The sequence below is a fragment of the Micromys minutus genome (assembly GCF_963924665.1).
Source record: "Micromys minutus genome assembly, chromosome: 2".
In the NCBI taxonomy this organism is placed as follows: Eukaryota; Metazoa; Chordata; class Mammalia; order Rodentia; family Muridae; genus Micromys; species Micromys minutus.
Genome location: NC_137971.1, coordinates 92,577,483 through 92,594,123, shown reverse-complemented (window position 1 = coordinate 92,594,123; position 16,641 = coordinate 92,577,483). Strand labels below are relative to the sequence as shown.

Sequence of the window (16,641 nt, the reverse complement as noted above, 5' to 3'; positions counted from 1 at the left end):
CAGCACTTTGCTGCATACAGGAAACTCATCTCAGAGACAAAGACAGACACTATCTCAGAGTAAAGGTTGGACAAAAAACTTCCAAACAAACATCCCCAAGAAGCAAGTTGGAGTGGCTATTCTAATATCAAATAAAGTAAATTTCCAACCAAAAGTTATCAAAAAAAGATAAGGACGGACACTTTTTACTCATTACAGGTGAATTCTGTCAGGAGAAACTCTCAATCCTTAACATATATGCTCCAAATACAAAAGCACCCACATTCATAAAAGAAACCCTACTACAGCTCAAAAAATACATTTTATCCCACACAATAATAATGGGAGACTTTAATACCCAACTCTCACCAATGGACAGATCATGGAAACAGAAACTGAACAAGGATACTGTAAAACTAGCAGAGACTATGAACCAACTGGAATTAATAAATACCTACAGAACATATCATCCTAAAGTAAAAGAATACACCTTCTTCTCATCAACCCATGGCACCTTCTCGAAAATTGACCACATAATTGGACACAGAATGAGCGACAATCGATATAAGAAGATTGAAATACTCCCATGCATCCTCTCAGATCACCATGGTCTACGGCTGGTCTTTAACAACAACAAAGACAACAAAAAGCACACATACACTTGGAAACTAAACAACGCTCTGTTAAATGATAGCAGGGTCAAAGAAGAAATAAAGAAAGAAATTAAGGATTTTCTAGAATTCAACAAAAACGAAAACACAACATGCCCAAACCAATGGGATGCAATGAAAGCAGTACTGAGAGGAAAACATAGCTCTGAGCATTTACAAAAAGAAACTGGAGAGAGCATACATGAGCAACTTGACAGCACAGCTAAAAGCTCTAAAACAAAAGGAAGCAGATACACACAAGAGCAGTAGACGGCAAGAAATTATCAATCTTAGCACAGAAACAGACCAAATAGAAACAAAAAGAAGCATTGAAATAATCAACAAAACCAAGAGCTAGTTCCTTGAGAAAATCAACAAGAGTGATAAACCCCTAGCCAGACTAACTAGAGGGCAAAGAGAGAGTATACTAATTAACAAAATCAGAAAGGAAAGTGGAGACTTAACAACTGAAATGAGGAAATTTAAGAAATCATCAGATCCTACTACAAAAGCCTATACTCCACAAAGTTGGAAAATCTGGAGGAAATGGATGAATTCCTAGACAGATACAAGATCCTAAAGTTAAACCAGGACCAGGTAAACCATCTAAATAATCCCATAACACCCAAAGAAATAGAAGAAGTCATCAAAAGCCTCCCAACCAAAAAAAAAGCCAGGTCCAGATGGGTTCAGTGCAGAATTTTATCAGACATTTATTGCGGACATAACACCAATACTTTCCAAACTATTCCACAAGATAGAATCAGATGGAATACTACCTAACTCATTTTTTGAAGCTACAATAACCCTCGTTCCTAAACCACACAAAGACCCTACAAGGAAAGAGAACTTCAGACCAACCTCACTTATGAACATTGATGCAAAAATGCTCAACAAAATCCTTGCAAACCGATTCCAAGAACACACCAAAACAATCATTCACCATGATCAAGTAGGCTTCATCCCTGGGATGCAGGGATGGTTTAATATAAGGACATCCATCAATGTAATCCACCATATAAACAAACTCAAAGAACAAAACCACATGGTCATCTCATTAGATGCTGGGAAAGCATTTGACAAAATTCAACACCCGTTCATGTTAAAAGTCCTGGAAAGAACAGGAATCCAAGGTCCATACCTAAACATAATAAAAGCAATATACAGCAAAGCAACAGCCAACATCAAATTTAACAGTGGGAAACTTGAAGCAATCCCACAAAAATCAGGGACTCAACAAGGCTGTCCACTCTTTCCCCCTACCTATTCAACACAGTACTGGAAGTCCTGGCTGGAGCAATTAGACAGCAAATGTAAATCAAAGGGATACAAATTGGAAAGGAAGAATTAAAAGCATCACTTTTTGCAGATGACATGATAGTGTACTTAAGTGACCCCACAAATTCCACCAGAGAACTCCTACAGCTGGTAAACAAGTTTAGCAATGTGGCTGGATATAAAATTAACTCAAACAAATCAGTAGCCTTCCTATATTCAAAGGATACACCTGTGGAGAAATAAATTAGGGAAAAGATACCCTTCACAATAGTCACAAAAACTATGAAATACCTTGGTGTGACTCTAACTAAGCAAGTGAAGGTCCTGTATGACAAGAACTTTAAACCTCTAAAGAAGGAAATGGATGAAGATCTCAGAAAATTGAAAGATCTCCCACACTCATGGATTGGAAGAATCAACATTTTAAAAATGGCCAACCTACCAAAAGCAATCTACAGATTCAATGCAATCCCCATCAAAATTCCAACCCAGTTCTTCATGGAACTGGAAAGATCAATGTGCAATTTCATCTGGAATAACAAAAGACCTAGAATAGCGAAATCCATCCTCAACAACAAGAAAACATCCGCGGAAATCACTATCCCTGACCTCAAGCTATATTACAAGGCAATTGTGCTGAAAACTGCATGGTACTTGTACAGAAATAGGCATGTGGATAAATGGAATAGAATAGAAGATCCAGACATGAGCCCTTATTTACATGATCACTTGATTTTTGACAAAGGAGCTGTAAACATTTAATGAAAAAAGGACAGCCTATTCAACAAAGGGTGTTGGTCCAACTGGCACTCAGCATGCAGAAGAATGAAAATAGACCCTTTCTTATCTCCTTGTACAAAGCTCAAGAGTAAGTGGATCAAAGATCTCCACGTTAAACCAGATACACTGAAACTATTAGATGAGAAAGTAGGGAAAACCTTAGAACACATAGGCACAGGAGAAAATTTTCTGAACAAAACACCAATGGCTCAAGCTCTAAGGTCAAAGATTAACAAATGGGACTTAATGAGATTGCAAAGTTTCTGTAAGGCTAAGGACATTGTCAAGAAAACAAAACAGCAGCCAACAGAATGGGAAAAGATCTTTACCAAGTCCACCTCAGATAGAGGCCTAATATCCAAGGTATACAAAGAACTCAAAAACCTAGACACCAAAGAATCAAATAACCCTATTAAAACTGTGGTACAGAGGTAAACAAAACGTTCTCAATTGAGGAATATGGAATGGCTGAGAAACATCTAAGGAAGTGCTCCACATCCTAGCCATCAGGGAAATGCAAATCAAAACAACCCTGAGATTCCCCCTCACACCAGAGTGGCCAAGATTCAAAACTCAAATGACAGCAGATGCTGGCGAGGTTGTTGATAAAGAGGAACACGTCTTCACTGTTGGTGGGGTTGCAAACTAATACAACCACTCTGGAAATCAGTCTGTCGATTCCTGAGAAAATTGGACATAGTACTACCTGAAGATCCAGCTATTCCACTTCTTGGCATATACCCCAGAGACACTCCAATATACAACAAAGATACATGCACCATAATGTTCATAGCAGCTCTATTTATAATAGCCAGAAACTGGACAGAACCCAGATGTCCTTTAGTAGATGAATGGATACAAAAATTGTCGTACATTTACACAATGAAGTACTACTCAGCCATCAGAAATAATGACTTAACCAAATTCTTAAGAAAATGGTTGCATCTAGAGAATATCATCTTGACTGAGATAATCCAGTAACAGAAGAACAGACATAATATGCAGTTACTTATAGTGGGATGCTAACCCCAGAGGCTCAGACTTCCCCAGAAACAACTCACAGACTGTGTGAAGTTCAAGAAAAAAAGAAAAGAAAACAAACAAACAAACAAACAAAAAAGACATTATGCTTAATCCTTCCACACCAAGGTAATGTTGACTAATTCCGGGTTACATCCTATTTTACATGTACTTTTTGCTCATTGTAACTAGTAAGACCTTAATGCAGAGTATCAAACCTTAAAAAAAAAAAAAAAAGAAAAAGAAAGCCAATCCCTGACAAAAACGTATTTGAATACATTTATGCAAAAATGTTTAAACATTTTTTTTATCTTTATTTTGTAAAATAAAGTTAAAAAAGTCATATATGTTTAAGTTGATTTAACATTATCTAGTAAATGCATACATGTAATATTACATATTGCTGTAATATATAATTTTTAAAGGTTTTTATATATTAGCTGAAATAAACTTAATAAAAATAGCATAAAGGAAAATAAAGTTCTGCTATATATGCTCATTATGACTAAGAAAAAAGTAGCACTACATAAATAATTTATATCCGACATGTAATTATTTGCTTTGAAGTTGTGAATAAACTTATGTAAATAAACAAAGGAGATTTAAAGGAGCAAGAAGGGCAAACTTAAAAAAGCACAGACTGTAGAAACCAGTTGTTGTTGTAGTAAAAGTGATCTCAAATCGAAAAAATTACACAAAACATCCAGGAGATCCATAACAGATCAAACCTAAAAATAATAAAATAGGATAAAGAAAAGAATCTCAGTATAAAGACCCAGAAATTATTTTCAACAAAATTGTAGCAGAAAAAGCTTTTTTTAACTTTGGAAGAGATGTCTACAAAGGTAAAGAAGTATACAGAACACCAAATAGAGTAGAATAGAAAAAGGTCTCTTCATACAATAAATCAAAAAAAAAAAAAAAAAAAAAACATACAGAAAAAAGAAAGAATATTAAAAGCTACAAAGGAAAAATAGTAAGTAACAAGGCAGAGTTATTAGAATCACACACAAATTTTCAAGGGCGACTTCAAAGTCCAGAAAGAGCTAGAGAGTTTTCTAAAACATCATAGATGCCAGTGTACACTACTATACCCAGGAAAACTTTTAGTCACCATAGATAGAGCTCACAAGGTAGCCCATGAAAAAGTCAAATATACACAATATCTATTCACAAATCTATCCTTACAGAAGAAGTAAAACTCCAACCCAAATGGTTAACTATACTCATGGAAACACAATAATCTTACACCAGCAAAACCAAAAGAAGAGAAACACACACACACACACACACACACACACACACACACACACACACCACTTCCAACAACAACAAAAATCAGAAATTAACTATTATTTATCATTGATATCTCTCAAAGCAATGAACTTAATTTCCCAATTTAAAAGAAACACAGACTTAACAGAATAGATTTGAAAACAGGATCTGTCCTCCTGTAGACAAGAAACATATCTCAATATCAAATATAGATATTACCTCAGGGTAAAGGATTGGAAAAAGAACTTCAAACCAAATGCATCAAAACCAACCAACCAACCAACTAACCAACCAACCAACCAACCAACCAACCAACCAACCAACCAACCACCATCAACAGAAGCTGGTGTAGGTATTCTAACATCTAAAAAATTCAAAATCAAATCAAACCAAAAAACAAATCTTCAAACCAAAATTAATTAAAAGATGTGAGGAAGAATACTTCATGCCTATCAAAGGAAATATACACCAAGACAGTCTTTCAATTCTTACAATCTATGCCTCAAATGTAATGGCACCCTTGTTTGTAAAAGAAACATTACTAAAGCTTAAATCACATATTGACCCATACATGTTAATAGTGGGAAACTTCAACACCTGACTCTCATCAACAGACATATCATTTAGACAAAAAACTGAGGAGAAAAATATTCTAACTGATGTTATAAACCAAATGGACCCAACAGATATTTACAGAGCATTTCACCAATGTGAGTGGACCTTCTCAGCAGTTTATGAAACTTTCTCCAAAACTGAATAGATACTAGGATAAAGCAAGGCTCAGCAGATACAAGAAGTTTGAAATAACTTTTTGCATTCTATCAGACCACTGTAGATTGAAGTTGAATTTCAACAACAGAAACAACAGAAAATCTACAAATTCATAGAAACAGAGCAACTCTCTATTGAATAATTTCAGGGTCAATGCAGAAATAAGGAATGAGATTAAAGACTTTCTAAAATTTATGAAAATGAAGACACAATGTACTCATACTTATGGGGCAGAATAAAAGTAAAACTAAGATGAAAGTTCACAGCATTAAGTGCCTTTATAAAGAAATTAGTGAGGTCTCATACTAGCAACTTAACAGCATACGTAAAAGCTTTAGAACAAAAAGAACCAAATATACCCAAGAGAAGTAGACATCAAGAAATAATTAAACTAAGAACTAAAACCAAAAAATAGAAACAAAGAGAACAATACAAAGAATCAGTGAAACAAAGAGTTTATTCTTTGAGAAAATCAACAAGATCAATAAATCCTTATCCAAACTACCTAAAAGGCAGAGAGAAACAATATCCAAATTAAAATCACAAACAAGAAGGGGGCACAATAGACACAGAAAATCTAAAGGAAATAGATAATTTTCTTTGTAGATACCACCTACTAAAGTTAAATCAAGATTAGATAAATAATCAAAATAGACCCGTAACCCAAAGGAAGTAGAAACAGTCATTAAAATGTCCCAACCAAAGCCAGTCTAGGGCCCGATGTTTTTAGTGCAGAATTCTACCAGACTATTAAAGAAGAAATAATGCCAACCCTCCTCAAATTATTCTAAAAAGTAGAAACAAAAGGCACATTGTCAAAATTATTTTATGAAACCACAGTCACTTTGATACCCAAACCACACAAGAATTCAACAACAATAACAACAATAACAGAGAATTGCAGACCAATTTCCCTCATGAACATAGATGCAAAAATACTCACAAACTGGAGGTAGCCTAAGCCAGTGGCTTCACTGCTTGTTCAGCATCTGTGCAGCATCTCTCTATAGCAATAAGACAATAGACAAATGACAAACTCAATGAAAAAGAAATCAGGACAACAACAACCTTTATCATAGCTACAAATATTTCAAACCATCTTAGGGTAGCTCTAACCAAGCAAATAAAAGACTTGTAGCAGGAGGAGGAGGGGTGGGTGGGAGTATTCAGAGGGAAAACGAGGAAAGGGGATCACATTTGAAAAGTAAAGAAAATATTCTATAAAAAAAGAGATATGAAAAAAAAAAACTTCAAGTCTTTGACGAAAAGAAACTGAAGAAGCTATCATAAGATGAAAAGATGCTCATAGATCTATAGGATTGACATAGTAAAAAGACAGACTCAATGTAATCTCCATCAAAATTCTAATACAGTTCTTTATAGACCTTGAAAGAACAATACTCAACTTCATATGAAAAAACAAAAACCACAAGGTATCTAAAACAACACCAAACAATAAAATAATTTACAGATTACAGAGTATTATTATGCTCATCCTGATTTTAAGCTGTGCTACAGAGCTGTAACAATAAAATCTACACAGTATTGGCATAAAAACAGACATGTGATCAATGGAATTGAATAAAAAACCCAGACATAAATATATACACCTGTGGACACATAGTTTTTTAATAAAGAAGTCAGAAAAATACATTGCACATAAGAGTGTGTCTTCAACAAATAGTGCCAGTCTAACTGATAATCATGTGACCCACAATGGTTATGTAACAAGGAGGGCTCTTGGGGGAGGCTTGGTGCATGGATCTCCCTGGGAAGAGGAAATAGTGTGAGTTTTATGTGTGTCCTGGAAGAGGGTCAGGATAGGAACAGGATAGATCAGGTGAGCAGGGAAGAATAAAGGAAGACAGTACAGGAAAGATGATTGAAATTGAAGGACATTTGGGGGATGATGTAGAAACCTAGTGCAGTTAAAACAAATCCCAGGATTTTATGTGGTGATTCTAGTGAGGATTCCTAGCCATGTAGCATATGGAGCCTGAACAGGCCATCTTCTGTAACCAGGCATGTGATGGGACTGGGACACTAATCCAGCCACAAAACCTTTGACCTAAAATCTATCCTGCTTGCAAGATATGCTGTGTCAATGGAGGCACAGAACTTGTGGGAGTGGCCAAGCAATGACTGTCTTAATTTCAGGTCCATGTCATGAGAGGGAGCTCCTGCCAGACACTGCCTTGACAACTAGAAACTGGAGGCTGGATAGCACAGAGACCTAGGATGGGAAGGAGGGGAGAGAAAAAAAAACTCAACGAAATGATTTCTAATGATAGTCCACTATACTCATTTGTTGGTGTCTAGCCCAGTTGCCATTAAGGAGGCTTCTTCTAGCAGCTGATGGGGACAGATGCAGAGACCCATAAGCAAACATTGTGTGGACAAAGCCCAAATTGGTGATCTCTATTGGGCCTTTCCCCTTGATTCTTGGGGAACATGTGGAAGAAAAGAAGGGTTATAGGAGCCAGAGGGCTCATGGACAACAGGAGAACACAGATTACAGAATTCAACTAAACAGGGCTCATAAAGCTCTCGAAGAGTGAAGGATCAGTCACAGAGCCTGCATAGGTCTGCACTAGGTTCTCTGCTTATATGCTTTGGGTGCTAGCTTTCATTTTTTTGGGGGTGGGACTCCTAGCAGTGGGAGTGGAGGTGTCTCTGACCCTTTTGACTGTTCTTGGGACCCTTTTCCTCATTCTGGGTTGCCTTGGTATGAGGGCTTGTGCCTACTTTTATTGTATCTTATTACATTGTGTTCAGAAATTATGATATCTCTGGGAGGCCTGTTCTTTTTTGAAGGGACACTGAGGGGAAGTAGATCTAGGGGAGAGGGAATGTCGGGAGAGGACTTGGAGGAGTGGAGGGGAAACTGGTTGGGATGTATTGTATGAGATAAAAATAAATAAAAACTTTATGTCAAGCCAACATAATTCAAAAAACAGAATGATCTCATTGACAACAGGTTTCATTACACAAAAGTGTATTAAAACAAATGAAAGAGCATAGACACCAGAGAGAGACATTATTAACCAGAAAATCCAAGAGTCTTCCACAGATCCAAAGAACTTTGAATTTCTAAGGGACAAAATCTAGGCAAATTTTTCTTTCATTCACAATTGACTGAGCCCTAGCCCAGTTTCAGGGCACATTGTGGCATTCTATTATCCCTGAGACGAGACAGAGAATGGCTTTAGAGGTAGGAGACATGGAATCAAAGAGGGAGGAACTCTTATAACAGAGTGATATAATGAGAGGTGTGTGTGGGTGTGTGAGAGAGAGAGGGGTTGGGGGAGGGAGGAGAGAACACAACATGTAATGAAAACTTTGAGATGAAGAAAGCTTTGGTCTGTGCTGTTTGAAGAAAGGGGTTAGAGATTCTTGAAGACATGAGAATGGAACAGCCCAAGCAGCTGCATATAACTCCTCAAGGGATGTTTCCACAGCAGTTATAAAATCCCTATAGAGTCCTGTTGGGTATAGACAGGCACTGAGGTCTGAGTTATCTTCATAAATACATTGCAAGTTTGTCTCAGGGAAGACAGAGCATAAATAAATTATAACTGGAGCACAGGGGTTGACACAGGTAGGAAAAGTCTTATCTTGTTATATATTTTGCACAGGCAGATTATATAAAAGATACTTTATGTGTATTTCAAGAATTAACTCCTCAGAGAATTCTAAGAGCAAATAGGATTAAGGCAGAAGAGAATGATTAATCATGCTACATTGAATGCTATAGGGAATGCTATGATGGAACACTAAGGGGGAAATAAAACACACATGCTACATGTTTTTAGCAGGAATAAAAGATGCATACAGAAGGAAAGAATACAGGGCATGGAGAAGCTGAAATATAGATGAGGTTAATGGACAGACAGGAATTTAAACTGAGAGCTGGGATAAAGGGTACTATGAATTCTTAGGGACAGTCCTAAGAAGGAAATGTGTAGAATGTGGACCAGAATGACAAGGGACAGGACAGGAGAAAAGCAGGAAATGGGAGGGAAGAAGAGGGGTCAACTGTTTGCATGCAGTGGTGATTCAGCTGGCCCTGCGGTTTCCACCGAAGGTTACTTAAAGACTCTTCAAGAACTTCTCAATAAAATAGCCTGCATGATATCCACCTGGTCATTATGGGGCCATTAGCATTGTTTGGAAGGAGGGACCAACAGGCCCTGAGAAGTGAATGGCTATTATGTAACATGAAAAGTCTCACAAAGCTCTATGCTTAAAACATAGGCAGAGAACTGGGCAGGCACTATGAAGTGCTTGCTTAGAGGTGACTATTCATTTGGAAAGAAGTCTGGTTGGTTACAAGGCAGCATGGTTTTGCAAGGGGGCATGGGCTCTTCCTTTTAAGGATTCCAGGAGATCAGAATCTGAAAACTACCTTACTTGTAATCATGGATCCTATGAAGCAATTACTCATTTCTCACAGAAGCAGAACAGAAGGGGATCCCAGACCAGCACTTAAGCTGTATATTTTCTCTCTTTCCCTCATTCCCCACCTCTCTCAAATATGCAACTGCTAGTATTACTAACCTCAAACTGTCCCATTTATTTCCTTTGGCCTTGAGAAGAGATTTCCTTTGGTTAACAGTTATCAATCCATTGAAAGGGGATAGGGGAGGCATTTGAGGGTTTTCACAAATCCATTAGATAGTCTGATATTTAACGATTTTAATCCACTTTCTGTTTTTTTCCTCTCACTGAACATATAAAATGCTTGTGTATTCTTCACATATGTTCTATAAAGTGAAGAATAATGACATTTTTTCCTTTATTACATTCAACTTCGTAGTTCAGAAAGGTTTAAGTATATACTTTTCTGAAAATACATATGCAATATTTAATTAACTACATTAATTTATAAGAAGAAAGGATTTCCAGCATGTAAAACCACACACCAAAGAGTTTTCAATTACTGCTAGCATTTGGAAAAGGGTAACTTGGTACGGGTAGATTGGCCAGGCAAAGAGAAACAAGTGTGGGAGACATGATAACGAATTTGGAAATGTCATTTTTCTAGAAATTTTGTATCTGGAAATACCTTAGTGAGATGCAAGTGCAAATTTGGCTGGGCTGCAGGGACCACATGAAAGAGAAAGTGGTGTAAGTTGTTAGAGATGTAGAGCTAGGGAGGAAGGCAGATACCTGAGGGATAAGAGAGTGGAATTCATGAATTTCTTTAAGCACATTAGAAGTTCTTTTAAAATTTTAATTTAAAATTAATTTTTAAAGATTTGCTTATTTATTCTTATTTATTTTATGTATATGAGCACACTGTCGCTGTCTTCAGACACACCAGAAGAGGGCATCAGATCCCAATATAGATGGTTGTGAGCCACCATGTGATTGCTGGGAATTGAACTCAGGACCTCTGGAAGAGCTCTTAACTGCTCAGCCATTTCTCCAGTCCAGATTAGAAGCGCTTAAAGGAAATTTTGTTTGTGATTGATAAGTCACATTTCTAGAAAAGTAGTTTACTGTAACTTAAGAGTGAAAACTTTTCTGAAAGAGGTGTACACGTGGGAAAAATGGCATAGAGCATTTGACGTAGAGAGTCACATTATTTATTAGCTGTAAGAATGGACAGAAGGGAATAAGGCATGGCAGTACATCTCTGTGAGCACAGCATTCAAGGGGCTCAGGCAGGAGTATTGCAAGTTCAAGATCAATTCCACACAGTGAGACTTTGTTTCAAGTTCCCCTTTTCACCTAAAGAGAATGAGAAGAGAAGATCAACTTCTCATATGTTTCAGACATAAATTTGGGAATTATTTAAACGTTGTTTGAATAAAGATTTTTCTAGTATTGGCCCCCAGATTTCTGATGTATCAAGAGACTATGAAAATAAAATTTGTATAAATTCATATATATATATTATTCTTTGTTCTTTGCTACCTTAAGACTAGGTTTATAAAACTGTATATTTTTGACATTTGTGTATTCACTAATGTTCCTATCATGACATATAGTTTAACATAAACACAGTGAGTTAAGGGCATAGGAAAGTATATACACCAAGTGAAGGGAAGTTATTGCACTCAGTCAGGAAGCTGAAATAAAAAGGGGCACAAAAGTCATCTAGCCACTATTTGCTAACCCAATTCTTTTCTTTGTTCTGTGCATTTATGAAATCATTTGCTTATCTTATATGGAATTATCTTTTCAGTTTCGGAACTGTGAGTCAAGTGAGAGAGACCAGCTTTATCCAGTGCTGAGATTACCAAGATGAACTCAAATGCTTCACAAATCAATCATCACAGTTTCATTCTGACAGGCATCCCGGGAATGCCAGACAAGAACCCATGGATGGCCTTTCCCCTGGGATTTCTCTATACACTCACCCTCCTGGGAAATGGCACCATCCTAGCAGTTGTCAAGGTAGAGCAGAGCCTCCATGAGCCTATGTACTACTTCCTCTGCATCTTGGCTCTAACTGATGTTAGTCTCTCCATGTCCACCTTGCCCTCTATGCTCAGTATCTTCTGGTTCAATGCCCCCGAGATTCCCTTTGATGCATGTGTGACACAGATGTTCTTCATCCATGGATTTGGAGTAGTAGAATCTGGAGTCTTAGTGTCCATGGCCTTTGACAGATTTGTGGCTATCCGAGACCCACTGCGTTATGCTTCCATCCTCACCCATGGCCTTATTGGAAAGATTGGACTAGTTGTCTTTGCCCGGGCAGTCTGTGTGGTCTTCCCAGTGCCCTTTCTTATAAAGCGGTTGCCCTTCTGTCATTCTAATGTCTTATCTCATTCATACTGTCTTCACCAAGATGCAATGAGGTTAGCCTGTGCCAGCACCCGAGTCAACAGCCTCTATGGCCTCATCGTTGTCATCCTCACATTAGGACTTGATGCTCTCATCATTCTCTTCTCTTACATACTCATCCTGAAGACAGTGCTGACAATTGCCTCCAAAGCTGAGAGGCTGAAAGCCCTCAACACCTGCCTCTCCCACATCTGTGCTGTGCTCCTTTTTTATATTCCTCTCATCGGTGCCACCATGATCCACAGATTTGGGAAACATTTATCGCCAGTTGTGCACATGTTCATGGCTAATATCTACCTTCTCCTTCCCCCTGTGCTAAACCCTATTGTCTACAGTGTGAAGACCAAGCAGATACGTAGACGGATCATCCAAGTGTTCCGGGGGAGAAAGAACATGGCCTAATATGGTGGAGTCCTATACCAAATCTATAATAGGTAGACAGTGGGAAAACTAATAGTTTTACATTTAGAAGCTATGGTGAAATCAGATTTTACATAGTCAGTAAAATACAAGGTCAAGAAAGGTTTATGAAGATAAATCACATGTAATTCTTGTTCTGTTTGAGATTCTGCAATGTAGACATTTGATATGTGGTATCATAAAATCCAGTTTAATTGAGTAACATACTTTCTATTCTTTGAAAGTAGAGATTGAACATAAGCTATGACTAATTCTTTAGATAGATAATATAACCATTCATTCTTATACTGTTAAGAATTATTTTAATTGTATAGTTGTCTAGTTGTTTTTATTCTTGGAAATGACTTCTTTTAAACATATTGGTTCTCCAGCTAATTAAAATTGTTTTGTTTACTTATTAAGTAATAATTACTTCAAGAAAGAGACAATAAGTCTTATAGTTGAGGAAATAGATAAGTAAAATAATCTTTTATCCTGGGAACAGCCCCTAAAAAATGTTAGCCAATTCCAAGAGGTCAGCTTTAAACATATTAGCAAATGATCTCAGCACCTTGTATTTATTAAGGCATATACACATACGTAATGATTATAATTAAACAATTAGAGGCTATGAATTTGAGAAAGAGTGGAAGGAACACAGGAAGAATTGGAGGAAGAAAAGGGAGAAGGAAAATATTGCAAATAAAAAACTCATATACAAAATTTCCCCAAATAATAATGTAAATAAAATTAAAATATTTTTATTTTTATGTAGAGAAAAGAAAACTGTTATAGTATCAAACTACCTTTTTCTATATCTATGTGTCTGTTGACTGAAGTGCGTCTATGACACACCTAAAACAGATATATGTGTGACTCTTAATATGCCTTCTTTAGTGGTATGTTATATTTACATATTTCTAGATTTTTATATCAACACCCTTAGGGCAGCAATACATGTTCCACCCTTTCTCTCTTGACCCCCTAAATGGAATTTTTTTCTCCTCATACTTGATGATTCCTGGTCTTTGTATAAAGTAAGCAAATTTATTAATAGAAATGTTTTTTTACTGTCTGAGAATTTCACATGTGCATATGATTTGAAAGAAATCTATACTTCATCCCCTCATTTCAAATCTTTTCTATATTTACCACCTCCTTCTCTTCTCAATATTATGTGATCATTGTCCTTTCTAAACCACTGGATCCACTCAATACTGGTAACATGTACATTGGTGTAGAGACATACCCAGAGCATGTGTATCCTATCAGAACCTGCATCCCTGAAGAAAACTGATTCTCCCTACCTCCTATAGCCATTAAATTAGTTCTTCAGGTGGTAGAAAGGGATTTCTTGACTACTTCTTTCATCTATATTTGGATTTTGACAAGCTTGATCTTGTTTAGATCTTGTGCATGCAGTCATAGCAACTGTGAATTGTATGCAATAGCCTTGTTATATCTGGAAAACACTGTTGTGAAGAAGTCATCACTGCTTTGGGATATTAGAGGCTTTCTGACACTTCCTCTGAGATGTTCCATGAGTCTTGAGGGAAAGATGAATGATATGTATCTTTATTTAGGGCCAACCTCTCCACAACCTTTTGTTCTCTGCACACTGATAAGTTGTGAGTCTCTGTATTAATCAGCATCTACTTTGATGAGGGTGGAGAGATGCATTAATCTATTGGCATAAAGATAAGTAATTAGAAAATTTAACAGTCTATTTAGCAGAATAATAATATTATGTTTTCTTTTAGCGTCTATGAATTATTCAGCCACCGATTTTTTGCCTGTTTAACAGTACTAGAAAGGAGTTAGTTCTCTTTTGTGGTGAATACCTTACATCCAATCAGAAAGTGATTATGTCCCTACTGCTCTAGCTGATCTACCATGTCAGGTAAGGTGTTACTGCAGCCTGCAGAGTTCCAGTCAGGTTTAAATCCAAGCAGAAAGTGGTTGGTTACTCCTATAACACTTGTGCTACTATTGCACCAGCGAATCTATCTTGCCAGGTCAGTCGCAATTGTGAACAGAGATACTAAGCAAGTATCTCTGTAGTATGAGGAAGAGTTATTTTGGGCATATGTCAGGAGTTGTATAGCTATATCATATAGAAGATTTCTTCATAGCTTTTTGAGGAACCTTCACACTAATATCCATAGTAGGTATTCCTGTTTGTACTCCAACCAACAGTAAACAAGTGTTCTATTTCCTCCATATCCAAGAGGGCATTAAAAAAAAATTAGCCATTCTCACTAGAGTATGAAATTCTAATTCTTATTTTTTGAGACAGGGCTTTCCTATGTAGTCTTGGCTGTCCTGGAATTCACTCTTGAAGACCGACTGGCTTTAAACCCACAGAGACTTGCCTGCTTCTGCCTCCCAGATGCTGAGATTAAATATGTGTGCCACTACTGTCCAGTTGAAAGTAGTTTTATTTTTGTGATTCTCTAGTGGCTAAGAACATTGTGCTTGCAGAATCCAGGAAACTGTAAAGTAGCCATTGGTAGGAAGGAGGAAGAAACATCTGAACACAAACAAACAACTATTTCTATTTCTTTGTTTGAGAACTCTGTTTTATTCCATCCTTCAGTTTTTAATCGAATAGTTTGCTTTCTTGGTGGTTTAGTTTTTTGTGTTCTTTAGATAGTAAAGATTTTTCTTTTAAATTCCATAAGCTACCTCTTCATTCAGTTGGTGGCGTCCTTTGCAGTACTGAAGCTTTTAGCTTTGTCATGATCCATTTGTCAATTGGCAGTCTTAATTTCTGTACCACCGAAGTCCTGTTTAGAAAATTCATACATGTGCCTATGTTTAAAAATATATTCATTCCTGTGTTTGTAAGTTGAAAGGTGTTTTTTACCTTCTCCCCTAACAAACTCAGGGTATTAAGTTTATGGCGAGGCCCTCGTTCATTTTGAGTTGAGTTTTGTAAAGAGTGAGAGATTCAGCCCTCTGCACACTGACATCAAGCTTGACTAATGCCATTAATCTTTTCTACTTGTCTTTGGGCCTCTTAGTCAAAAAGTCAGGTGGGTGTAGGGCTGTGAGCTCATGTCTGAACTCTCAGTCCTATCCCATTCATCAATGCATCTGTTTTTATGCTGGTATCATGCCATATTTTATAACCATAACTTATAGTTTAACTTGAAATCAGGAATGGTAATGCCCTCAGCAGTGACCTTATTGCTCAGGACTGTTTTGGCTCTCCTGGTTTCTTGTGTTTCAATATAAATTTTAAGGTTATCTCTTCAATTTTTGTGAGGAATAGCACTGGAATTTCATTGAATATATACATTTCTTTTGATAGGCTGGTTGTCTTCACAATGAGGGACAAGGAGTTATATTCTCTGATACACAAACAGACTGGGAGAGGGATCATGACTAGGCAATACTGGTGGTGAACTTCCAACATGGCCAGCTTCTTCCTTTCCTTACCCCCTCTAGACTGGAGACAAAAACGTGGCAGCTTTAAAAGAAAGTCACTGACCCACCAACCAGGCAGCATACAGTAGCAGTTATGAATTCCCCTCCACATATACAACAGAGGACTGCCTGGTCTGGCCTCAGTGGGAGAAGATGCGCCTAATCCTCTGAGAGACTTGAGGCCTCAGGGAAGGGGGTGGTCTGGTGGGAGGAGCACCCTCTGGGAGTCAAGGGGGAGGAGGAATGAGATGAGAAATTGGGGGGG

At 37.2% G+C, this 16,641-nt stretch overlaps 1 protein-coding gene across 1 annotated transcript; it reads left to right on the top strand.

Annotated features, from left to right (window-relative positions):
- Nucleotides 1–12,002: 12,002 nt before the first annotated feature.
- On the top strand, nucleotides 12,003–12,950 carry LOC308418062 (olfactory receptor 51H1-like; the record flags this gene model as incomplete). Its single annotated transcript, XM_080913393.1, has 1 exon — nucleotides 12,003–12,950. One exon carries the CDS (start codon nucleotides 12,003–12,005, stop codon nucleotides 12,948–12,950), a length of 948 nt encoding a protein of 315 aa, XP_080769519.1.
- Nucleotides 12,951–16,641: the final 3,691 nt, after the last annotated feature.